This window comes from Phaethon aethereus (genome assembly GCF_964289735.1).
Source record: "Phaethon aethereus genome assembly, chromosome: 10".
Lineage (NCBI taxonomy): Eukaryota > Metazoa > Chordata > Aves > Phaethontiformes > Phaethontidae > Phaethon > Phaethon aethereus.
Window position 1 is genome coordinate 8,635,714 of NC_138586.1, and position 26,174 is coordinate 8,661,887.

General features: G+C 44.5%; 1 protein-coding gene across 1 annotated transcript in view; it reads right to left on the minus strand.

Moving 5' to 3' along the window:
* Positions 1–12,844: 12,844 nt before the first annotated feature.
* Positions 12,845–26,174, minus strand: part of GPR50 (G protein-coupled receptor 50) — a gene marked incomplete at both ends in the record, with an annotated part of 41,662 nt that continues 28,332 nt past the window's right edge. Inside the window, one exon of the mRNA XM_082004039.1 lies at positions 12,845–13,713. Within this exon, the coding sequence (XP_081860165.1) occupies positions 12,845–13,713 (869 nt within the window). The remainder of the gene's footprint in view (positions 13,714–26,174) is intronic.

Below are 26,174 nucleotides of genomic sequence, written 5' to 3' on the forward strand. Positions count from 1 at the left end.
CTACACAAAATCCATCCCAAGTGAATTACAAGCAGTAGGGATTTGGTCTAGTGGACAAACTGAAGCAGTGGATGCAATTTTACAACTAATTGTGACAAGTTCTGTTGGGGACAGTTCTGTTTAATATCATTATCAATGATCTGGACAAGGGGATTGAGTGCTCCCTCAGTAGAGTTGCAGATGACACCAAGTTGGGCAGGAGTTTTGATCTGCTCAAGGGTAGGAAGGCTCTACAGAGGGATATGGACAGGCTGGATTGATGGGCCAAGGCCAATTGTATGAGGTTCAACAAGGCCAAGCGCTGGGTCCTGCACTTGCATCACAACCACCCCATGCAATGCTACAGGCTTGGGGAGGAGGGGCTGGAGAGCTGCCCAGCAAAAAAGGACCTGGGGGTGCTGGTTGACAGCCAGCTGAATATGAACCAGCAGTGTGCCCAGGTGGCCAAGAAGGCCAACAGCGTCCTGGCTTTTATCAGAAATAGCATGGTCAGCAGGAGTAGGGAAGTGATTGTGCCCCTGTACTCAGCACTGGTGAGGCCGTACCTCAAATATGGTGTTCAGTTTTGGGCCCCTCACTACAAGAAGGATGTTGAGTTGCTGGAGCATGTCCAGAGAAGGGCAACGAAGCTGGTGAGGGATCTGGAGAACAAGTCTTACAAGGAGAAGTTGAGGGAGCTAGGGTTGTTTAGCCTGGAGAAGAGACCTTATCACTCTCTACAACTACCTGAAAGGAGATTGTAGTGAGGTGAGTGTTGGTCTCTTCTCCCAAGTAACTAGTAATAGGACAAGAGGAAATGGCCTCAAGTTGCACCAGGGGAGGTTTAGATATTAGGAAAAAATCTCTGTGCTGAAAGAGTGGTCAGGCATTGGAACAGGCTGCCCAGGGAAGTGGTGGAATAACCATCACTGGAGGTCTTTGAAAGCCATATAGATGTGGTCCTTCAGGACATGGTTTAGTGATGGACATGGCAGTGCTAGGTTAACAGTTGGACTTGATGATCTTAAAGGTCTTTTCCAACGTAAACAATTCTAAGTGATGAAATATTCCTATTGATAGCACAAGGTATAATGCCTCACTTTTGACAGGCTTAAAATACACATTTTCTTCGTGAGTGTACCACTAGTTCACAGAACCCACTACATTTCTTCAAATTTAAAGTCTCCAGCAGTAACAATATTACCTGTGTGTGTTTACAGAATCATGGAGTATTTTGTGTTGGAAGGGACCTTCAAAGGTCATCTAGTCCAACCCCTCTGCAACGGGCAGGGATATCTTCAACTAGATCAGGTTGCTCAGAGCCCCGTCCAACCTGACCTTGAATGTTTCCTGGGATGTGGCATCTACCACCTCTCTGGGCAACCTGTGCCAGTGTTTTACCATATGTATATAATATATACATTATATATATAAAAATATGCAGTGTCTCAGATGTCTCTCTCCAAATACCACTAGATTTAAGGATATTCAATTCAGACACAATGTAGTTTTGTAGAGTACAGAAAGGAATTTTTAATACCAGAAGGAATCTCTATAACGAGACAGGCTGACCCCCAGCCTTGCACAGACTACAACTCCTGCATCGCTTTCTGAAAAGCACTGCTGCCCCTGCACGCCAACTCCAGCTAATCCTCTACACTTCTAAGAATGATATTCACCTTTTCTGGTGAACGTGGTCCTGTTCACCAGTATCCTGCTTCAGCAGTGTTAAAGAGAAAGAAAGAAATCATATAGCAAATTAAGGCTTAATTATTGTGCAATTCCCTTAGCTAAATGTTAATCATCCCATCCTCAGCGCTTTGTAGTATAATTAACTATACCTCTATACCAAAGGGAAAAACAGTTCATGCTTCATTTTAAGGTCACAAAACAAGTGAAAGAAGCAAGAACAGAGGCAAGATCTCCTGACCCATCACCTCTGCTCAGTCCCTTCTTCAACCACTAGGTAGCATCCCCTCTTCAAGTTGACAAAAACACAGAATACCAAAGTCAGTGCCAGCTACTAACTAAAAAGCTATGAGAACAGAGTCTGGGAAAATGGAGCCTTTCCACACTGATCTTATAAAGGAACTGCAGTTTAAATCAGTGTTTGATATGCAATACGTTTAACAAATAAACTTGTATACAAAGTTGTCTACCTCTTTTTACATATTCTTGTAATAACTACAGCAACGATGGACTTAGATTCAAGCACCACCTCTGAGCTCTGAGCTGAGTAATTTACTCTTCTTTGCTGAGCCATTTATCATCCTAATGTCCCTGCCAAAACAAAAACAAGTTCTTCTAAACATATCATTAAAGTATTTAGTAGCAGTACAAGACAGTAATATAAGTCACTAAACCCAAAATAGCCCAAAATGCTAACAGCTGCTATCCCTTTACAGTTACTAAAGTACCTTAATGAAATTCTATCTGGCTGCAAAGTGAAAATATGGATGGATTTACACATAATATGGAAATAGTCCATTTAATTAGCAGCTAAGAGGTCTAATGTCTAATATTAATTTCTGTTTAACAGTGAGCTATATCTCTCTCAGTTGGAAGCTCTGAGTTCAGATAGTTGTTTGGGATTCATTTTACTTCAAAGGCTCGAACAAAGGTGAATTTCAGATGCAACTGTGCAGTGAAGTCTGAGTTATGACCAAAGATACAAACATTCAGAGTTGAACAGACCTATAGAAATTGCTACAAGGCAGCCACCCCGTGTCCATCCCAGTCTATAATAAGTACTCTACGCTGCAGCCCCAAGTGACAGCACAGTTTGAGAGGTGCAATTCATTGCTTACCCGAAAGGCTGATTACCGTACTCCACAAAGCATGAAGAGATTGTGCAATTACCATCCCAGCTGTTAGCAGCAGCTATACTGTTCCAACCCAGCTCAGTGCCCCTTCAAAAAGGTTATTTGTATGTAACAGTAGTTCCTCAAACAACAGTACCCATGAACATGCTCCAAGGCCAGCAACCAGCTACAAGGATTTGCAAGATGCCACTTCTTAGGGCGGGAGCAGCAAAAACCATTCTTTGCTTTCCAAAGTTTCAGCATCAGAGAACAGAGTGGGGCAAAGTTCTGGCATCTGGAACGACACAGTCTGTCAGGCAGAGGACCCAGAGTTAGAAACAAACTCTTTATTAAGAGTTTATTCCTTCTTGGAATAAAGCCTGCCCAAACCTCTCCACTCTCCAGGTAGGATCAGTAGGGGAGAAGCATCCCCATTTTTGATCTCTTACAGGGCCAGGAGCACAAAGGCACTGAGCAGTGCCTATTCCTGCTGCAGAGCCGGACTCATGCAGACCAGCCAGCAGGACTTGCCTTGCTTTTCATCTTCTACAAACTTCACTTTTTAAACACGCGGAGCACAGGAACTCTTCAGTGTCTGTACTACCAACCCTCAAATTCTTTTTCTGTGCAGTCCTAAGAACAGGAACATGCCCAAAATAAACTGAGGTTTCCATCACCTATTGAAAAAGCAAAGGAAAACCACATGCACGGCAGCTAAAGCAGAGCTGATTTTACACTCTCCAGTCACTAATACCCAAAGTGCAAACCCCTGCATTCCCTGATATTTTCTCAGTAAAAATAAAAATACTAGCCTTCCTCAATATGCACAAAAAAGACATTTTTCTTCGTTGCTTGTAGCTTATTGATTTTCAGTTGTTCAAGTGAATCTGTAAGACTTCACCTCTAACCACGCTGCATGTGCTTTTATGTTACAGAGCAGTTTCAGGCAGTAAAATGTCAAAATAAACAAGATAAACAGATAACTGACAAGTTTTCCCAAGGGCAGAAAAACATTATCAGCACTTGCTGCATTTTCCATCTGCGCTGAAGTACCCAGGAGAAAAATCAGAACTTTTATATAGTCAATACTTTGTAAGTTATGATTGGTATTGATTCTTTTCGGAAAACCCAGACTGTGTGCGGATATATATAAAGTTTCTATACAATGAGGAGAGCGGTATAAATAGGATCTATTCTGGAATCCAAAGGACTTCAGGCCAAGGTGCAGTTCTTTTTCCTTCACCTGCTAACTCCTCTGTTTCAGCATTAGTCTGCAGGCGGGAGCCAGCCGACCAGGGCTCCTACAGATGAGTCCTCAGTGTTGTTTGGAAGACAGAGGAGTGGCAAACGAGAAGGAAGAGGTTAATTTCTGCTCTAGAACATAGCAGGAGAGAGTTTCATGTGGAAGAAATTGCCCTCAAGGTTTACAGATAAGGGCTGCTTCTGGTCCTGCTACCACTTTCATGCATGGCTTGGTTATGACTGACCCAAGTTGGGTTTACCCTGGCTCATTGCCTAAATGTTTACCATTTCTCATGCACCCCAGGCTGAGCTGGGCACAGTGGGGCCCGGCGTCATTAGCGCAATCAGGAACACAGCAGCTCTGCGGGGCCAGACGCCCGCGGGGTGGAGGCAGGCTGTATGGTGGGCACTGCCAACACAGGACAGCAAAAGGGACAGGTTTTGTTAGTGAAAAAAGCGCCCTGTTGTAGCCTTAATTCCTGCATCACCACCAGCAGAGCAGGGAAAGCCATAAGCCACCAGAACAGAAGAGCTGTTCTGCCACAGGAGATACCTGCTTTCCAGTAAAAGGAGCGTTGTACCGTGATAGCAAGCTTCACCTGCCTCAGCACCCCAGCTCCTGGGGCAGGACAGCCCCCTCCTACCTGAGCGAGGTATCTCATGGGGTTTAGTCTCACCAGTCCCCATTGTAACTGGGTACAGGCCCAGCTTCACATCACCTGCAAGTGCTGAAGCCCCACAGCACCCAGGGAGCCCTCCAGCAGCTGGGGCAGACATGGCAGCCACAGCACCTTCACTCCTTTTCCAGCCATACTCTGACAGGGAAGGAAACCCCTCTCCCCAGGGCAATTTAAGCTGGTGGGGTTGGGTGTGACATCACCCTGCCCAGGGGCAGCTCGTCAGCCCATCAGCCCCATCCCAGTCCAGCCCAGCTGTGCCCAGGCCATCACCCCTGCAGCTCGGGGCCCTCCAAAACCACCTCTGCACCAAACCAAAATGGTCCATTGGGAGGGTTTGACTGTAACCACTTTGTTTTATTTACAACTTAATCACAGCTCGGGGAAGAGAGAGAAAATACTTTCTTCAAGATCTGGCTGTGAATTGCTGGCAGAGCTGCCATCTCCTGGAGGCACAGGCTCCTCAGTGATCCCACCAAGGCGCTACGGGGCTCCTGTCATGGCGGCCACCTCACCTGCCCGCATGAAGAGCCAGGCCGGCAGCACGAGCATGGCGTGGGCCTCCAGCACAAGCAGATGTGGCGCTGCATGTGCTCCGACCTCCTGAAATGCTTTTTTCAACCCATTTCCTCTTGTAGGAGAAGCTTGGAAAAAATCACTTGTCCTCAGCTGTGCCAGGCTAACATCGCAGGGAGCCGGGGTGCTGCAATGACAGCAGGACAAATGCTGACAAAAAATGAGTGTTCAAGTTGACTGACAGTGTTTTGTAATATTTCAAGAGCATTAGAAAGGGAAATGTTGGTTTTTCATTAAAAAAAAAACACAACAAAAAGCAAAATCTTACTAAACTTTTATATTAACTACCAATACAGTTGTGCATTTAATAATTTCAGAAGTACACTTGGATTTTCTCTACGTTTCTTTAATTTTACCTACTGTACTTCCTTTTCCTCTACTCATGTCACAGGGTCTCCCAGCTCCATGCCGGCCGTGCACCCCAGCACCATAAAAATCACTGGGTCGTTTTTTATATTAACAGGTTCCTTAACTTCACTGTCCTGGCCAGATCCCAGTTTGAGTCAGTACAATCCCTCCAAATATTCCTCTCTTATTTCAACCACAAATGTCTTTTTCAATTTCTTTTCTGCAAATTGTTTTGCAGTATTTTCCATGTTGTTTTTTTTTTAATTGCAAAATGGCTGTCACTTCTTACCCAGGAGATGGTTGTATTTTGATGCCACATTAATACCTCTATCCTACACACTTATCAAACCACTGGAAACCTAACTTGAGGCAAAGCAACCTGCTTCCAGCTGAGGAAACAATTTTGCATCCTGCTTCAGGGAAATTCAGAAGTTTTGCTCACAGGCGGAGCACAATGCAGAAGGAAAAACATCACCATTAAATGTGTTGCCTATAAAATATTCTACATACAAAATAAATTATGTGCTTCAACTGGACGGATTTATAAAATCATTCGATGTCTCAATATATTTAAAAGGTAATCTAAGTAAGCCGTGACTGCACAGCTGTTGCCACTAATCTAAAAGACATGGAAAGTTTCCCTGATCTCTTAGAAGTTATAATTCAAGTTAAAAACCTTACCTGAAGACCATGCTTGGGAAAAAACATTGAAACATATCTCAGTTAATGGTTCAGACCCACCTTGTTTGGTCTGGAAAATGAGTCCATACTGTAAATTCTATCTCTGCTGTACAGTGCATTACTTATAGCATATGAATAATGGATACTATAAACAAGTATTACAAAATGAAAATCTAGCTAACAATATTATGGAGCTTCCATTCACAAACATAGTTCATGAGTGATATAAATTTTATGGTTCTTATCACCAGTGAAAAACTTTGCGTATCCCATGACAGAGTTCTTGCAAGAACCCGTTCTGCATTTCTTATCTCAGGGCTTTTATGGTAAAAAATATTGCATTAGGCCCAGTAAGTTACATTTTTCCAATAAAATTCTAAATACATATGCAGCAGCTCTTTACTGACTGGCTTCATGCTTTAAATTATAAGCTCAGATGTAAATACATTAGGACAAATATTGATTTCTAAATAGTTACCATGAGTGAGATTTTATCCTGGTGTTGAATTATCGCACCTCTTGTCATTTATAGCTGAGTCTTATCTCCCAGCTACTATACTTTGTGTCAAGTAGGTAAATAAATAACACCACCTCACTTCTGACAGTTCAATTCATTCAGTTCCACATGCTGGAAATAGCAGGTACAAGTCCATGCAGCTCTACTCAGACAGATATTTTGGGATCTGCAACTACCATAAACACTGCTTTCAACGTGTCGCATCACCAAGAATTGCAGGTTTTACTGTGGAAGCAGCAGAGGAAGTCCACTGCCTGTTGGAAAAGATTAGCAAAAAAAGTAGCAGTTCTGCTCTGGGATGTCATTGAATGAACAGTGCTTGTTCATTCAACACATCTGCTCCATCGATGTCCAGCAATTTTTGTTTTAATGGGTAATCTCAGCCTTTACTACCTTAACACCGTGATTACACATGGCACCCGCCTAGGAAACAGGAACAAGGCACTTGGTCTGTGTAAAAAATTGAATATAAAGCTGAAGTTGCAGTTACAACTGGACCACTCTCCATAATCCCATCACACCCACTTCAGAAGTGGCACTGAGACTCCCCAAAAACCAGCTGCAGTCAAGCCCACATGGAAATATAATTGCTGCAACCTATGGAGAGAAACTATTGCCTGAAGAACTGCAAGAATACAGCAAAAGCTGCTCCATAACAGAGGTGGGGGGAAAAAAAAAAGAAAAACATCTTGGATACAGCAGTCCTCATCCTCACAATGCTCCTCGATGGAGACCAAGTGTGTGGCAGCCCTCACTGAGACTCCAGCCCAGGGGAACTTTCTCTGTCCCCAACCACCCCTACAACCGACATGCTACCTCGTGCCCTGACTTGTGACCACCCCAGCTCCCACACCTTCCCATTCACAGCTTGGCTGTGCTTTCCTTCCCAGCTGCAACGCCCCAGGTTGTAGGGCAAGGAAATGGATGTGGCACAGTCTTTGCTTCCATAGCACCCGATGGATAGACAGATACACAAGAAAGGCAAAGGGCCTTGGAGGGACACACAGCGACGAGACCAATGGCAGTATGGAGAAAGTTTCTCCCCTGATGAGGAATGCCACAGCACACCAGGCAGCTCGAAGAAAAACACATGAATCCAAGGAGATGTCCCAGATGCACTGGGTCCTTTTCTTCCAAGTCTGAGCTGGGCAGCTGAGGTATGCCTGAACTCAATTAATTTGTCAATTCAATCAGCTTTCTGGGAGTCAACAAAACCCAAGCCGTTGTTCCAAATATTTATTAAAAAATAACTGCAAGTGGAAAAAAAAAATCAATAAGCAGTCCAATGGCAGATTTATTACAGTTTTAACAGATAAAGGGAACGAATCTACTTTATGAACAGAAATAGCAATAGGAAAGTATACTGAAGGATTCTTAATCAAATGATAAAATGGAAACAGCATATGCAATACACATTTTTATATAAATATATTGGTTACATTCTTCTTAAATAGATTAAACAACATTCATTAGCAACATCCAAAAGTATTTCTTTGTGGCAAGAGATTCATCTTCCTTCACAGCAATACTGCCTCTCCATAAGTTTATGTCCACCATGACAATTGTTTGGGGCTAGAATAGGTATCACCAGGTCAAATCTAGAGCAAGTGATTTAAAACTAGTTTATAGGAGATACCAATGTTATTTTGAGACTTAAGGCCAAGTATGCAACAAGTGGAATTGGCAGAGCATGATTTAAGCTGCGGGATCTCCTTGAAAGCTCAAATTTGAATTAAAGCTAGATTCCCACAGGGAAACTCTGACACAGCTCAAGATTCCCAGTTTAAGATACACTTTCCTTTTTCTGTAAACAAGTGTTAACAAAATAAACTCTCTGTACCCTGTTAACCATTTCTTAACATAAAAATAAGGAGCTGCTTGGGTAGTTTAAAAATAAGTCAGTATAAAAATCTATCCTATCCTAAGCGCTGTCTCTGTATCAAAGTGCTAGCAAATAGCACAGTGTTTTCTGTTTGAAGCTAAGTTCCCTGCTTTTCATGTTTCATATTGCAAACCTCAGCGCCAGCAGGACTGAGCTCAGGACTCCAACCGTGGCGGCTGAATAAGCCCAGCTCTGGACTCACTTTTGGGCAGCCCTCCCTTATACTGGGACACCCAAAGCACTTCTGAATGGGTCGTGCTAGGGCAAGCTCTCTGTGCTGTTAGATGGATGGCACCCATTGCAGACCCATCCCTACCTCGCAGGGTGGTGGCAGGGTGTGCACGTGCAGGGAGCTGCTCAGCACCCAGCCCAGCACAGCAGGTACTTAGCCTGTCCCCTGCAAAGACCTGGGCAGGAGTCAGGCTCAGACCCTACAGCAGAAGACAAGCAGATCCCCCTATTATTTTGCATAGTTTGGTTCAGCAGTGACTCTCTGCGAGTCCTGGGGAGATGCCCTATCATGCTTTTGCTGTTCCCCTCCCTACCAGGTGCTAGCAGAGACTCCCACAGCTTGCCTGTTTGGGACCTCTTTGGCTTACTTGGTTTGGTTCAAATGCTCACTGGCTGTTACTTTGGAACCTGAATAAGAAATAGTGCAAATACAAGCTTAAAGAAAAAAAATACCACATTGCCTTCACTGAACATTCAGTTAAAAAGACAAGGATCCATAAAATGAAACCCCAGTTGTGGGGTATTTGAGATATTTGGCAAACTTGTACAAGATTCTTCATTATTGTCTTAAAGGAGTGTATTTGGCTTAGTGCTGGATGCTTAAAATTATTGCTAATGTGATTTTAACGCTGTTGTGGCTAATTGCAAACAACTTTGAAGACTAGTCATATAACATCGGACAGCAGATACGGATTTGATGGGTGGCCTGTTTGGTGGATGAGGAATTGGTTGGATGGTCGCACCCAGAGGGTAGTTGTCAATGGCTCAATGTCCAGATGGAGATGGGTAACGAGCAGTGTCCCTCAGGGGTCCATACTGGGACCAGTACTATTTCATATCTTCATCGATAATATAGACAGTGGGATCCAGTGCACCCTCAGCAAGTTTGCAGAGGACACAAAGCTGAATGATGCAGCTGACATGCCCAAGAGACAAGATGCCATCTAGAGGGACCTGGACAAGCTCGAGGAATGGCCCTGTTGTAAACCTCATGAGGTTCAACAAGGCCAAGTACAGGATCCTGTATATGGGTCAGGGCAACCCCTGGTAGCACTACAGGCTGGGGGGGATGGAGAGGAGCCCTGCTGAGAAGGACTTGAGGATACTGGTGGATGAAAAGCTGGACATGAGCCGGCCATGTGCACTTATAGCCCAGAAAGCCAACTGTATCCTGGGCTGCATCCAGAGCAGCATGGCCAGCAGATCAAGAGAGGGGATTCTGCCCCTCTACTCTGCTTTGGTGAGACCCCACCTGGAGCACTCCACCCAGCTCTGGAGCCCTCAGCACAGGAAAGACATGGACCTGTTGGAGAGGGTACAGGGGAGGCCACAAAAATGATCAGAGGGATGGAACATCTCTCCTGTGAGGACAGGCTGAGAGAGCTGGGGTTGTTCAGCCTGGAGAAGAGAAGGCTCCGGGGAGACCTTACTGCAGCCTTCCAGTACTTAAAGGGGGCCTATAAGACAAATGGGGACAGACTTTTTAGCAAGGCCTGTAGTGACAGGACAAGGAGTAATGGTTTTAAACTAAAAGAGGGCAGATTTAGACTAGATATAAGGAAGAAATTTTTCACATTGATGGTGGTGAAACCCTGGCCCAGGTTGCCCAGAGAGGTGGTAGATGCCGCATCCCTGGAAACATTCCAGGTCAGGTTGGACGGGGTTCTGAGCAACCTGATCTACTTGAAGATGTCCCTGCTCATTGCAGGAGGTTTGGACTAGATGACCTTTAAAAGTCCCTTCCAACCCAAAGATTCTATGATTCTATGATCTCCTTGGCGCGACAGGACAAACACTCCCTGCAGTTATGGATTCCTTGGTGCTTCTCTTATCCAAGTTTGACTCAAAATGATTTTGTTTGCATGGAATGGTGTGAATTCATCCAGACTGGTTTTGCTGGAAGGCAAACAGACCACATTATTTCTGAGGGTCAAGATAGATACCTTTATTTGGCCATGCTCAGACAGATTAAGAGGCCAAAACAGAACTCAGTTTGATTCCTATTATGGGAGGCTGGCTGCAGTGCATTTTAAAACAACAATCATCTGAAGTGGCTGAAATGTTCAAGTTCAAAACTTCATGAAGTGCCAGGGTGCCCTATAAACGCAGAGACCCCCCTTGCATTGCAGCAACCTTCACTACATGGCAGCAGGCACACTGCAGTCCTCACTGAAGCCACGCGCCATGCAGTGTTTCTCGGCCCATTTCATAAAGGCATTTAATTTCTCTCAACTCCCCCAAAAATCAGCAGGAAGGACATTCATCAACAAGTTGCTTTCAGCAAGCAGTGCACAAGTGGCTTGTTAACTTCACTAAGGATTAGGCACTTAGCCTGCTCAGGGTTTTTGTAAATCCTACGTACCTCCATCTCTAGGTACCTACATGCTATTGCAAAGTCTGGTTCTCAGTGTTTCAGGGTTCAGTCCTGGGAATTATTCCTACTTTGACTGCACTCTTTGATCAGGAGCAGGGCTGACCGCTGTCCTCACTAGACCCATGGGGCTCTGACCTGCTCCACTGCATCACACAGCTCCCACTGTGCCTCTCGGTACACCAGCATCAAGCCAGGTTTGCACCAGGGGAGTTTTACCCGTTCATTTTACAGGACTGTTTCAAAGCAGGATCCTCATATTTAAAACCGTAAGGAGATGAATTCACAATGAAGCTTAGGAAAAAAAGAAGTCATATTTACAGACAAGCTGCTGTCACCCCACACACACTCCATTAAAAAGAAACAGCCTTATCTTTGCCTATGTGCTTGTTTCTAATGTGATACTGGCCTTCCCAGCACTTCAGGACATTGGCTCCAATGACAAAGGTAACACTGTTCAGGCTTTAACTGAGAATTGATGCATGAATATGCTTAAGTAGCTTTCCTCTCCCAGCTCCATGACTTAATTACAGCTTTGTACATGAAAAGAATGGAAAAAAAATCTCCATTCCACCCCCCCCATCAAATTCATGTTATGTGGTGGGCAAAAGGAGAGATATTTAGAACAAATATTTCCTTCCCTCTCTCCCTTTGTCTGCAAGTGTAAGTATTACTGGAACTTAGAAAGCCAGCGTCTGCATTAAACAGATGGGACTCTGTAATGTTAATCTTTTTTATGATGTTCATGTAGCTGGGACTTTTGAAGGATGTTTGGAATGAATGCTGGCCATGACAGGATACTGCCTAAATTAGAATCAGGCTCCAAGTATCTTCCTCCAATTAGATTATGTCATATGTTTTACTCTTACTCACGGCCTGGGAAGGAGAGTGCAAGGGTACTTAATATCTGTAGCTATTCAATTAAAATAAGTGCATCAGACACTCACTAGGTCTGGGTTTTGCCTGCCTCACATCTAGCCCAGGCTAGCTTCTAAGCTGTAAGAGAAAAGAAAAAGGAAAACAAACACACACACAGTGGAAGTCATCATGCCTGTATGTATGCCTCCTGGCTGATACTGTTACCTAACCGAAAAGGTAAAAAGTCATGCAGTTTACACTTTGTTTGCTATAGTTTGGGATATGTTAATGCTAAAAAAATAGAATCCTGAGGAACGGGAGAAAAGTTTGTTTGGCAATTTTGCTGGCTCTCGAAGGCTGCATTTCAAGCATAACTGTATTTCTCCAAGCACTCTTTTCGAGGGTATTGTCACATGTGTGGCAAAAGCAACCAAACCTATCAATTAGGCACACGGTGAAAATAGCATATGAAAAAAAAAAGATCCGTCGCTTCCATTCTGAAAATCCTTACTCAAAGCCTTGATGTCGCAGCAATAAGCTAAAGACTCCTTCCTCAGATGAGAAGCAGACTCCTTCCTTGCATGAGGGGCCCAGCAACACCAGCTGTGAAATGCACACATAGAGAAAGGCTCATATATTATATACACAACTGTAATCCTGAATAAATAGTACTGTTCCAACTCATAAGTGTATTTCAGCTTGGTTGTTGTTGTTTGTTACAGCTGGAGATGGCTTGCTTTTCATCCCTTCTGTCCCACCCTTGGACACATCAATGAACAGCAGCCTGGGAGTCCGGAGTGTCAGCAGTATCCTTTTGTACTCCTTCCGGAAATTCTGGTTAAGCAGCCCATAGATCACAGCATTGAGGCAGCTGTTAAAATAGGCCATAAAATAGCTCAGGACGAAAAGCCATTCTGGAATGTGTGGCTGCACTTTTGAAGGATTAATCGAAACAGCAAGGCCAATAAAGTTTAATGGTCCCCAGCACACAGCAAAAAGGACAAAAACCACAAACATAGTCAAGAAATTCCGGATGTCAGCTGCTCTGAGCTTCTGCTTGCAGTCTTGTCTCACCCGGTGTTTCACTTGAATCACCAAAATCCAGATCCGTAGGTAGCAAAACGTCACGATGGACAGTGGGACGATGAAGTGAACCACCACCACTGTAATGGTGTATGATGTACTCACTGTCTGGGCAAAGGTGCAGGAGTAAATCCGGGGGTCATACTGCAAGGAGCCGACAAAGAAGTTTGGCACAATTGCCACCACTGTGAGTATCCAGGTCAGGCAGAGATAGCAGAAGGTGTTCTTCAGGTTGAAGAGCTTATCGTACCGAAGGCTGTGGCAGATGTAGCAGTAGCGGTTGATTGCGATCGCCGTGATGTTGAAAATGGACCCGATGACACTTAAGCCCATCAGGAACCCGCTTATCTGACAGTGAACATTTCCCATGCTCCATCCATTATGGAAAATGGCACTCAAGATCAGAGGGTATGGATAAACCGCAACTACAAGGTCTGCGACAGACAAACTGACGACAAAGATGTTGCCTACAAAAAAGGAGAAGAGGTTAGTGTAGGTCCAGATAGACAACTTGCAACTCAGAACTCACCTTTAGGCCTAACTCTTCTCACAGGCTTGACTCTACCCTCCATTTGGAATTTGAAACCCTAGAAAATAAGACTTTGCACTACTAGTGACGGCAATGGAGAGTAAATAGGCATGATTAACCTGCATATTCCTTCTTAAGAAAATTCTAAACTGGAAGCGTTACCCTTAACTCAGCTGTAGCTGCAGATCAGGTTCCTGCGTTCCCCTAAGTTGTGTAGGAGAGAAGGGTTTTGCTCTCCATTAATCAGCCAGCACAACTGTAGTCACACAGACAGCCACCTAGCATTAGCTGTCCTGCAGAGAACTTCATTCTTTTAAGTGCTATATAGGACAGAATACTTTCTATAACATCACACAGCGACACTTTACATGAGCTCTGTCCACCATGGGCCAACTAGGGAACTGGGACAGGCAGGTTAAGTTTTCAGTAGTTTATTCATTGCACTGACAGCAGTTGCACAGGAAAGGTCTTTTTTGGTCTTTTGCATGTGAACAGGTATATTTTCACCAGAATTTCTGCAGTGTTCATGCTAAACATTGTGTGTTCTTCCAGGAGCCATGGTGCAGCCAGCCTTTATGTGCTTATCTTATTCAGTATGTTTTCCTGTTCCTTTAATATTGAAATTGCCCAGTGCAACATGGAAGGTCAGTCACTCCTACACTGCCTGGGCCTGGGTAGGCAATATGATTAATAAGCTGCTAACAGCCATCTCCACAGAGTATATGCTGTGGGGGTTCATTTAGGCTCTAAAACAGAGAGAGTTGAGAGTCTGTGCAAATATAAAATAATTTAAGCCTTGCTAGATTGAAAATGGCACACTGCATGGGACAATGCCTGTCAACTCCACTGTGTGGAGCAGCCTCCAATGACCTGGGCAACCAGTGACTTCCTAACAGCAGTTACTGCTCATGTTATGAGTCTGGTGTATTTTTAGGTAGGCATAAAGCCTTTCTATCCAGTTTGCCAGTCAGAGTAGAGGAGTGCATTAAGAAAGGGACCTTAAGGTCTTTTGGGAACCGGTGTAACCACAGGACCAGCTATAACGTTGAAAAGGACATCTGTCAATATTCAGCTTTTGATGACTAGGCAAATTGTCATTTCAGGAGGAGCTCAACATTGCAGTTAGAAGACAGCACGCTACAAAAAGTAGTTGTTTTTCCTAACTCTACTACCTTCAGGCATATCTGCAGTGGCAGGAGGGAAAATATTACTAGAGTAGCAGTAAAGGTTACATTTAACACATTTAAGGTGTTAACACCTATGCCCCCATGTGCTGCAGGCAACATCCCTGCCAACTGATCACACTTGCACCTTCTCTTCAAAGCCTCATATCCTGCTGTCTATCAGATTATAAAAAAAAACCAAAAAACAAAAAAACAAACCGCTAAAAGAGAGGTCTTTTTCTGTAGCATCCATGAAAGGACTCTCTGAGATCTCAGTTCAGCTAGGTCACTGGCTTCAGCATTCGGAAAATACACCCAAGGGCTGGCAGAAATTACAGCCGCATTGCCATTGCAGTTGGCTCATTGCTATGTTTGTTGCCAACAAAAACTATCAGGACAAGTCAACAGTTCATATCAGGCAGCAGAGCCCACTTCACGCTGACTGGAAAACAGTCCAGACTTCAGAATAGCCCATGGCAGCATGGAGCTGAGACAGCTGACACAAAGCATCATTTGAAAATAAATATTAGCAGAGGTCATATGAATTGTTGAAATCTTTTTAGAGAGAGATTTCACATACACAGGTTTACCACAGCACACAACTACTGTGGCTGCTGTGCCTCAGTGGTGCTTTTTTACTTATTTAACATCTTAGAGCTTTTTAAAACGCAGTCACTGAACCTGGTCCCCATATAATTAGCTCTATTTGTGCCTACTATCAAGGGCAGAACCACCTGTGGTCTGGCTTAGTGCTCACACAGGTACAGTAGAGAGGGAATGCTCTTTTGCAGCAAAACTTTCATTCATTTGATCAAAAATATGCACTTCAACAAAAAGCAAATTGTGTCCCCAGCACCAGAATTTCCCTTTGGAAAGGGATTTGAAAAATCAGTTTTCAAGACAGCAAAACAGAGCTATCAGCTACCCAGTTTAGGAGACTTCCAGAGGATACTGGAGACAAACTCCACCAATGGGACCACAACCTTTCCTCTTCACTGGGCCTGTCCCACTCAGATACACATTTTTGTACACAGGCGGTCAGAGAGCAAGCCTCTGCATTTGCTGGGGATGAAAGACAGCCACATTCAACATCCAGTTCTGAATCAGGAAAAGCAGAATAAAGCTGGATATTCCCTACGTAAGACAGCACATCAGTGGATTTAATCCAAAACTTAGCAAAATCATAGGGAAAATTATCAGCCACACATTTCTGCCAGCTGCTGGGAGAAATGAGCAGTAGCTGTCAGTCTTTCTTCACTAAGTTGAATAGTTGGGAGGAAGTAAAAGTATGGGGGGGAGGGAATCTATAAAAATAACATTCACAGGATGGACTTAGTAATTTGGATTCAATCCAAGAGCACAGTATTGGGTGTATTATTTTACACCACTTCATTGCATGCTGCTCCAGCAGGGATAAAATAAGACGGTTTTGTCAAGACAAGAATAATCTCCTCCTTTACTTGGAGAGCAAACCTGTCATCCTCTGCTCTGTGCTTTCACCTTGCAGTCTTGGCTCTCCTATCAGTTAGAATGCCTATCTCCCCGGCAGGCTGTCGGGTCCCTGAAAATAAGGCCAGAAAAGTTCACACAGTACTATTTCACAGAAATGAACTCATCTCCCATTTTATTTGGAAATGTGGTCAACTTTATATTTCTCTTCTGGTGAGATGAACATGAAGGTCAGACCCATATAATAGCTATTTGCCAGTCAGTCCTGAGAATCAGTGCATTTTTAATGACTGAGCACTGAAAAGAGGGGGAACATTGCATGCCTCCAAAGCAGAGCATGCCCGTCACAGTATGGGAACTGGTTGCTGGCTAATTATTAAAATAAGAGTAACTTGAGTTAAACTTTCAGCCTCACAATCCCTGGCTTGCTATGAGACCACTGTGTGCTGGGTCCTGTGGTCAAAGGCTCATGTCCTTGTCCTCTGTGGGATGAGATGGGACCCTCACTCCCAAAACCACTGCAGAATGGGAAGCCATCTAATGTGTAGCTTTTAGGGAAGGTAAAGACCAGTCTCCTGCCAAAGATCTTCACTACTGTATTTTTTTACATTTTTCCACTCTAAAACAAAGGAGTCCTGCCCATAAATAATACTAGCAGGACTTTATCTCAAATTTAAAATTATCTGCTTCTGTGACACTATTTTCAGATGTATCTTTTTCTCTTTGCTGGCATGTGACTGTATTTCCTTATTAGCTTTCACATTTTCCATCCTGTTTTTAACTTTTACTTAGTATAAATTGGTTGGTGTGCCACTGTGCTCTATCTCTCAGTTACGGAGTGATACATGAAGTAGCATGAATGGTGAAGAAAAGCAAGTCTGTCACAAGCATGCTGGTAATACAGACTTGGCCATCTTTTCAGAGAAACTTTAAATCCTTTTACGTTACAGAGGTCCAACACAAAGCTTACAGAGGTATGATACACTGTTCACAGTGTAATCCACAAAGTGTTTGAGGAAAAAAAACAACACAAAACAACCTGAAGCCCAGCAGCAGAGCAGATTATAAGCATGTGCAAGTAATACAAAAAGGAATTTATCCCTCCTCTTCCCTAGGACATCTTCTGCCCTAATATTCCTGCCTTTGAGCTCCCCGTCTCCCTCCCATATTCCTGTAATCCTATTTCTGCTCACTCCAACAGCCTGCTCCTTCCAGCAGTTCACTGGCCCTGCCTCTCATTTTGCCTTACTTATCCAACAACACAGGTTATCTGAGGACTTATTATCAAGTCCTGGTGCTGGGAAACATGGAAATACCGCAGCGAGTTCTGCAAATCAATAAACAACATATGTAAAGGTCTTCAATGGCAGGCTGCCCGAACAGCACCTGACTTTCATACAAAAGGACATCAGTCTTCTACAGAGATTAACTGAGCATCGCTGTACAAATACCAGGGTCATTGGCCCTGCCTGCCTCATGAGGCTGTTGGAAATCCCTCGGTGCACAGGCTCCAGTTGCAGAGATCTAGCCTCTCCCCGCCGTTCCCACACAGCAGCTGTGGGCTGTCCTTTAGTACACGAGCTGTGTTTTAGGTATCCTGAACCTAGAAGCAGGGTTAAAAGGCAGAGGGGAGGGGGAAGGAGGGAAAATATTTTTCTGAAAACTGGCTATTTTTCCACGTCTCAAAATGTCCAAAGCAAGCACCCAAAACTTTTGTTCTCTGTTATCTGTATAAAGCTTTCTCACACTCACATTTCTTGCTGAAACATTACAGAACAGTTTGCTTCAGGTTACCAAGATACAGATGCTCAATGGAGCCTGAAGTTAACACTGTTATCTGTAAATTGAAATATCCTGAGCATTTGGACATTTGGTGCAACATGACAGGAGTTGCACCAAAGCAAAGAGACAGTTTTGCAGACGAACTTCCACTCACTCGCAGAGTCCAGCTCCACCTGAGGAGGAAAGAGGGCTTTGCTGTCCAGGTTGCCCCTTCCTGCCAGCCACCTTGCAGGCATCTGAGTTGCTCCCAAACAACCGGTGCCCAGAACAGCATTTTGAGGCAAACAAACCCACATACAACAGCCTCAAGGCCAGCAGGTGAGAAGCTCACCCATGGGCATGATGGACATGAGTGCCATGGGGGCTCACTGCATGACCAGTCACCCGCACTGTCCCAACCTCTTCCCAGAAGTCAGATGAGATCCTGGCATCTGTCTGGCTGCAGCCAGAATAACTGACAGTTGTGGAACAACAGGTATAGAAACCTATGCAGAGGAAAATGTGCTAAGATACACAATGACATGATGTTAAAAGTTCATTGGGGTGACTGGTATGTTTGTGGTGACACCTTACTATTTGTGGCTTATAATAAGAAGCAGCTTAAACTTTATGTTTGTCCCTTCAGGTTTTATGAAAAACTCAGACTCATGTCTACAAGGAGATAAACTGGAATTAAGACTCACATCAACCTCAGAGAGATATATATAATAAGGTTCAGTAAACAATTTAACAGGCCGTGACTGTAAAGCAAGCCTCTGATGACCACTTACCATAACCTAATACTCTCTATTTAACCTTCCAAAGCTTACGCTCACTGCAAAACAGAAACAAAATGTACTGTTTGCCCCAGGCAAAAAGATAAAGTCATAAAAGCTTTATTCAACATGACTTTCTATTAGCTGTGATAGCCTTCTTTTCTTGATAGTTTTTACCTGCCACTTGCTGTGCGTTTGCTTGTATTTCACTAACCTCCAGTCTGCAGATGTGAAGTGCATGCTTGGTTCTGCAAACTAAGTGGCAGTTCATAGAAAACACTTTCAGACCAATTTTGTTCTTTTTATAATATAAAGCTACCATTGAGCATGTGCAATCGTATTGATCGCATACTGCTGTAACTTAGATGGATAATAATACTGCGGTGCTGGGGGATCCTGACCCTGCAGCCCTCACTCTGACAGGCATTTCTTGCATGACAAACTCTAAAGGATCACTCCTGGGAATACAGTGTTTGCCCCATCAAAGAGCATTAAGAACCATCCTTCTATAGGGGTCTATGGCCCATGTCCCTGCTCCATGCAAGCTCTTGGCTTCCAGGGCACTCTGTACACCACGCACACAGCACCAAAATGGCACATGAGAAATCCCAGACTGTTAATTGTTGTCTCTTTTCAGCATTCTGATAAGCACTGATGCATCTGACGTGCCTGTACAACAGCCCAGCGTGTGACCACCCATTTTGACAACTGAAGATGTTTGACAGGGGAACACAAGTGAAAAATCAGAGAAACTCTCCCTGAGATCCAGGCAACAGGAAAAAAAAAATTTAAAAATCTGTTATTCAATTCATTAATCCACAAATTTTAATTCAGGATTTTATTTGTGTATTTAGGGAGTCTGTTCAAAGAGAGGAATAAACAAAAGAAAGAAAAAAGCATTCAGACAATTATCTGTTATCATTACACCATCAGGATTCAGAGGGGGATAAAGCATGGTTTCCTGCAGTTAAACAGACAATGCAGTTGGGCTGCCAGCTGGTCTCAAATTCTGACTGTGCTGCATAAAACAATACAGAGGGTAATGAACAGACAGGACAGGAGGTATTGCCAGCCCACAGCATCCTTAGGATGTAAGGTTAGAGAACATGGAAATATCCAATCTAAGGACACCATCAAAGTCCTAGACAAAAGCATAAAACTCCAGAATTTAACTTTTTCCAGGCAAATGTCCTTTGAGATCTCGCAGCACAATTGTGAAGCCAGAGAACAGCAGTACGCTCTGGGCTACCAACCGTTACCTGGCTTCCCTACGGGAAAACCATGGGCTCTTTGTGCTGCTCCCCACCTTGTGCCAGCCCTGCATCCATGCAGGAGCAAGGCCAAGGCAGAGCAGGAGGCAGTCTGCAAAGCGAGCTCTCGGCCTCCTCCTGAGCCCTCCCACGACCAGACGTTTCAGCATCACTTTGGCATCACAACCGCAAGCTTCGTTAGCCATCTCATCAGTATCTCGCAATGGTTGCGTGACAGCTACTTTTCCCTCTGGACCTGTGGGAAAGACTTGCTTCCAGGAGGAGGAGAAAGGCCTCACAGTATTTACTGAAGGAGAAAGGACCAGCTCTCCAGCACTTCAATTACATTTATATTGTTATGCATTATATCTTATTTTGGCTGATCGTTAAAGAAGGGAATTTCTTACACTGCCAGGTGAAGGACTGGATTACTGTATTTTAGCCTTACTTTTAGGTCATGACCTTTTCATTGACTGTCAAAAACACACTTGGGCCATGCCTTCAGCTTCTCTAACTGAATGCAGCGAAGTGAATTTGCAGTGTTTACACCCCAGAGATTCATAACTTTCACTTGGCTAAGGCCAGCCAGATTCAAAGTCGCATGTGAGCTCAGAAGTCTGTGAAAATGGGCTGGAAACTAGAGACCAGCCCTGCTCGCGTGATTTCGTATCTTTCCTTATATCACTTACCACTACCTTGGAAAAAATGTAAAAGGAGGTGATTTTTCCCTTGATGTGGTGCAGATGGTAGCTGGACATTCACTCTCAACTGATTAAAAATTAATTTAATTACATCTTCTTGTGGACCTTTAAGAAGGGGTCAGGCCACTTTTGGTATCGGTGCAGTGCGACTTGCCCATTTTCAGGGCTTCAGATATTTTAAAAACTAAAAAGAATTTTTTAGACCATCCCAGCGGAACACTGTTTGGAAAGCTTCCTCCCATTACTCCACATTAATCCTAACACGCCCTGCTCAGCTTAGGCATGCCTTCCCGAAAAGGTGACCTGAAGATATTACAAAGGCAGGCAACCATGTAAAGTTCATGTTTTACCTACCTCCAACAACTTTCAACTTTTTAAAAATACCATTTTCTGTTCATTTCTGTGCCTTTTAATGATTTCTTCCCGTGTTTTCCTGGAAGTTCTGACCCTTCGCATGAGGGGAAACCACGATACTGCAATTCTTCCGGATTTCTAAAGTTAGCTCTGGTTAGTGTGATGTTTTTCCTGGATGCAATAACGGCAACTGAACCTGCTAGTAATGGAGAAGGCTCTTAATATATACCAAAAAAATGCTAAAAAGTCCCCACTCTGGTTAGGTGCCCCAGACTGCTGTCATTTAGCTGGTTATATCCACCAAACTTATAGCCTGCAGTAAGGTTACGAGACAGCAATCCCACCAGCTTAAAAACTCGGTTCCTTCCTGTATTACTTCCAAATGCTTGGGGTAAGGGCGGGCTCGGAAACACCACCTGCCTTCACAGCACATCTGATGGAGCACGAGTGTTGGAGGCAGGAAGCTCTTGGGGCCACCCTCTAACTTGCACCGAGCGGGAGGAAGCCTCAGCACCTCCGTCGGTGCCAGCTGAGCCCGCGCGGCTCTGGCTGCAGTATCTGACTCTGCAAGGACAGCGTGGCTGACGGCTACCTATTGCCCACGGCCGCTTCTGGTGGGAGACTGCAGGTCTTTGGGAAGAGTCTAAACAACCTGTTGCAGCTATAGGAGAGTGAGTCCATGTACCCAAACTCCCACTTGACACCCTGGCTACCAGTGCCTCCCTCTGGATTCCAGCTGTTTACCCTCGTTTTCTGCCTGAAATCCCTGCTGAGTGGTACTATGTGATTTTAAGCAGCTGCCTAATCCCCGTCCAGGCTGCGTAGGGAATGCAGGCTGATGCCCTTATGTTTAACCCTCACACACTGGCCACACAAGCACAGAGGTGAGCTCTACCAGCCCATGGTAACTCCAAGTCCATGATTTATCAACTGGTCTGCAAAGTGCTCTGAAACTGGAAAGGCCCTGTATAAATATAAATGTGAATTATTGCCAACATCAATAGAAATGGCAAACCAGCATCCATCCTCTCCCAGTCCTGGCAGCTGTACCACCACTATTTGCCGTCTGTTACTATTCTAAAATAAAATCTGTCAACTCACAGCTCGTTTTGGCCTCCCAGCCTTGCAGTCCCAGGGATGAGTCTCTCTCCATTCCCAGCTCTTTCTTGTTAGTTAGTGGGGATGGGAGGCAATTTTTTTCTTTCCTTGTAAGTCTTTTGAGTTATATACAGAAATGATGAAGCTATTAAAAAAAAAAATCGCCACACATAATGTTTCTGTCAGTGAAGGACATTTAGCCTTTAGCTCATTCTGGACCAAATCTTGTCCAAGTCTGCTACAGGCAGCACCTTTTTAGACTGTGGCTGGTCTGTTGGTTGAGCCTTAAGACCACCAAAGAAGTTGTGTGAGGTGAGGACTGTCCAAAGCAAAGAGGTGGCACTCAAAGCAGCTGGCTAGCTTCATAGCTAGCTATGAAGACTTAAAAGGTGCTTTTCATAAGGGTTGTTTGTGCACACATAGGTTCACTTTTGGGCTGCATTAGATGCTGTAATACCAAATTCAGATGCCCTTTTCGAGATACACCTTAATATCCTTCTTAAAGATTCAGACTTGAAACAAAGTAGTATTGTACAGTACTTATCTTCAGGAGAGAGCAAGATGAGCTTAGACCATAGAGAAAAAACTCAGTCTGGACAGAGACCAGCATGACACAAAAAGCTGCCGCAAACCCAGCCTCACTTTCTGAGAGAGGCTCAGGACAGACCTCCAATACATACTGATTCTGGCATCAGTATCTCCTCTAGCACTCTGTCCAACAAGAACAAGAGACTAACATAAAGAGAAGTCAGTTGTCATATAGAAATAGACGTAATTTTTAAACAAAAAAGTAATCAACATATGAAGTAACTAAGCCTAAATCAATAATTAGAGGAATAGCAATAGAAGAGCTTGAGTTAACAGAACAGAGTTATGCTAGGTACGCACGCTAAGATAGAGCACCCGTGCTCTGAGCAACCTCAGTTCAGGGATGCTGAGAAGGGCTCAGGTGCCCAGAGGAAGCTTATCTGTTTTTCCCGTTCTGAGTTGGTCTAAGAAGGGTTGTTTCCCTTCCCAGCAAATCTTGCCTCCTCAAGAACTTAATGAATTCCTGTTCTCCACTGCCCAGAGAGATTATTTAGCTGAAGATCCTTTCTCATCTCTTTTGGAGAGGGTAAACAAATGCCATTCCTTGAACCAGAATCTGATCTCACATAGGTAGAGCAAATCTGAAACAAACCCAGTGCAAGCAGACTCGTCAATCTGGTACCTTTGCAAGCTGTCTTGAAAAGCATGAAATTGAAGCTGTACCAGCTTGCACTTTCCTTACAGTATTACAGGGCAAATCTCAGGTTTATTAATTAAGAAAAAAACATTCTGCAAGAAGGTGTCAAAGCCCAAAGAAAGGGGAATGCAGGGAAGTGAGGCATCATGCAGAGAGCCGCAGGATGCAGAACTTGCAGGGGAAAAGCAGACTTGCTCACAGGCAAATGAATACTGCAGTCTGCCGTAAGAGAGCTGCATTTAATTTGCCTTAGCTGTTAGATCTGTCCTCACTGTAATTACAAGGTACCCTCTTGCTATAAACATTGCATTGAGTAAACATGCTGAAAGCGTGGCTAGCAGGAGATGGAGGGCAAGCAGGCCTCTCTCCATTTTTACTCTTCTCTTGGTGCTCTTAGATATTCTCTGGACTTAACATGCTTGGGGCTTTCTCTCTTACGCACCAAGTTTGCACCCTGACGCCCCAGGACCTGATCAGTCAAAACCTGGATGCCTTCCTAAACCAAAGCTGGCCTTCTAAAGTCCCTCCCTGATTTGTGCTTGGGGTGAGGAATTCACTGGCCAAGCAATGACTTCACTGATGATGACTTGTGGGCAGGGGCCAGTACACCCTGGTGTCAATGGAGATGTGCTGAGCACATACCACATTTCTCATAAATGGCTTTTTCACAGATCACTGTAACAAACCAGCTCCTTTCTGCTCATCTTTCCATCACTGAAAACAGAAGGGCTGCTAGCTAAGTAATAAAAATAGAGGTTACCTAAATGAAGGCTCTGGTGTTAGTGCAGTAGCAGGGTGATAGGCTACTATCCTATCCTGATGGGCTAGGATATTTATTCTGCTTCTGCACAGCAGTTGCCACTAGAGTTAGGAAAAAGAAACATAATTGGGATCCCATTTATCTCCAAGGTGATAGCCTCATTGTAGGCTACAGCATGGTCCTGGTATGCCTTACAGTGATGCGCTGCAATTGATTGACTTTTCTTCTGATGATCTTAATATATTTTTCCAAGCATTTGGTGGTCGATGTTATAAAAGCAGGTTATTAAAAAAAAAAAAAGGGGGACAGATTTAGTCCACAGAATTTCTTCCAGCCCACATTTTTTTCTCCTGCAGTCTCATACTGGACCTGGCAATGAAGCAGGTACTGCCACAGTAAGCACATGCGGTGAAGATGAGGATGGAAGAGAAACTGTACCATGAGGGACAGGAACGTAGCATCTCTGTGCAGAGCTGCTTACATTCCTGTGCATAGTCAGTTCTCAAAACCCAGCACCCTGCCCCATGGCAAGGAAAAAGGTTGAGCTACCTGAATTACTGTTCAACCAGCCTTCACAACCAGCTAGGAAGAAGAGTAAGATTCCTCACAGCACAGAATCACAGAATCATTAAGGTTGGAAAGGACCTTCAAGATCATCAAGTCCAACCGTTAACCGAACACCACCATGCCTCCTAAACCATGTCCTAAAGTGCCACATCCACACGTTTCTTGAACACTTCCAGTGATGGTGACTCCACCATCTCCCTGGGCAGCCTATCCCAATGCTTGACCACTCTCATGAAAGAAATTTCTCCTAATATCCAATCTAAACCTCCCCTGGTGCAACTTGAGGCCATTTCCTCTCGTTCTAGCGCTAGTTACTTGGGAGAAGAGACCAACACCCACCACTCCACAACCCCCTTTCAGGTAGTTGTAGAGAGCGATAAGGTTTCCCCGCAGCCTCTTCTTCTCCAGACTGAACAACCCCAGTTCCCTCAGCTGCTCCTCGTAAGACTTGTTCTCCAGATCCCTCACTAGTTTCATTGCCCTTCTCTGGACACACTCCAGCAACTCAACATTCTCTTTGTAGTGAGGGGCCCAAAACTGAACGCAGTATTCGAGGTGCGGCGTCCCCAGTGCCAAGTACAGGGGCACAATCACTTCCCTACTCCTGCTGGCCACTTTATTTCTGAGACAGGCCAGGACGCTGTTGACCTTCTTGGCCACCTGGGCACACTGCCGGCTCATGTTCAGCCAGCTGTCAACCAGCATCCCCAGGTGCTTTTTTGCTGGGCTGCTCTCTAGCCACTCCTCCCCTGTAGCGTTGCATGGGGTTGTTGTGACCCAAGTGCAGGACCCCGCACTTGGCCTTATTAAACCTCATACAGCTGACCTCAGCCCACCGATCCCACCTGTCCAGATCCTTCTGCAGAGCCCTCCTACCCTCCAGCAGATCAACACTCCCACCCAACTTGGTGTCATCTGCAAACTTACTGAGGGAGTACTCTATCCCCTCATCCAGGTCATCAATAAAGATATTGAACAAGACCGGCCCCAAAACTGAGCCCTGAAGAACACCACTTGTGACTGGCCACCAGCTGGATTTAACACCATTCACCACAACTCTCTGCGCTCGGTCGTCCAGCCAGTTCTTTACCCAGTGAAGAGTGCACCTGTCTAAGCCACGAGCCGCCAGTTTCTCCAGGAGAATGCTGTGGGAGACGCTGTCAAAGGCTTTACTAAAGTCCAGGTAGACAACATCCACAGCCTTTCCCTCATCCACTAAGCTGGTCACCTGGTCATAGAAGGAGATCAGGTTGGTCAAGCAGGACCTGCCTTTCATGAACCCATGCTGGCTGGGC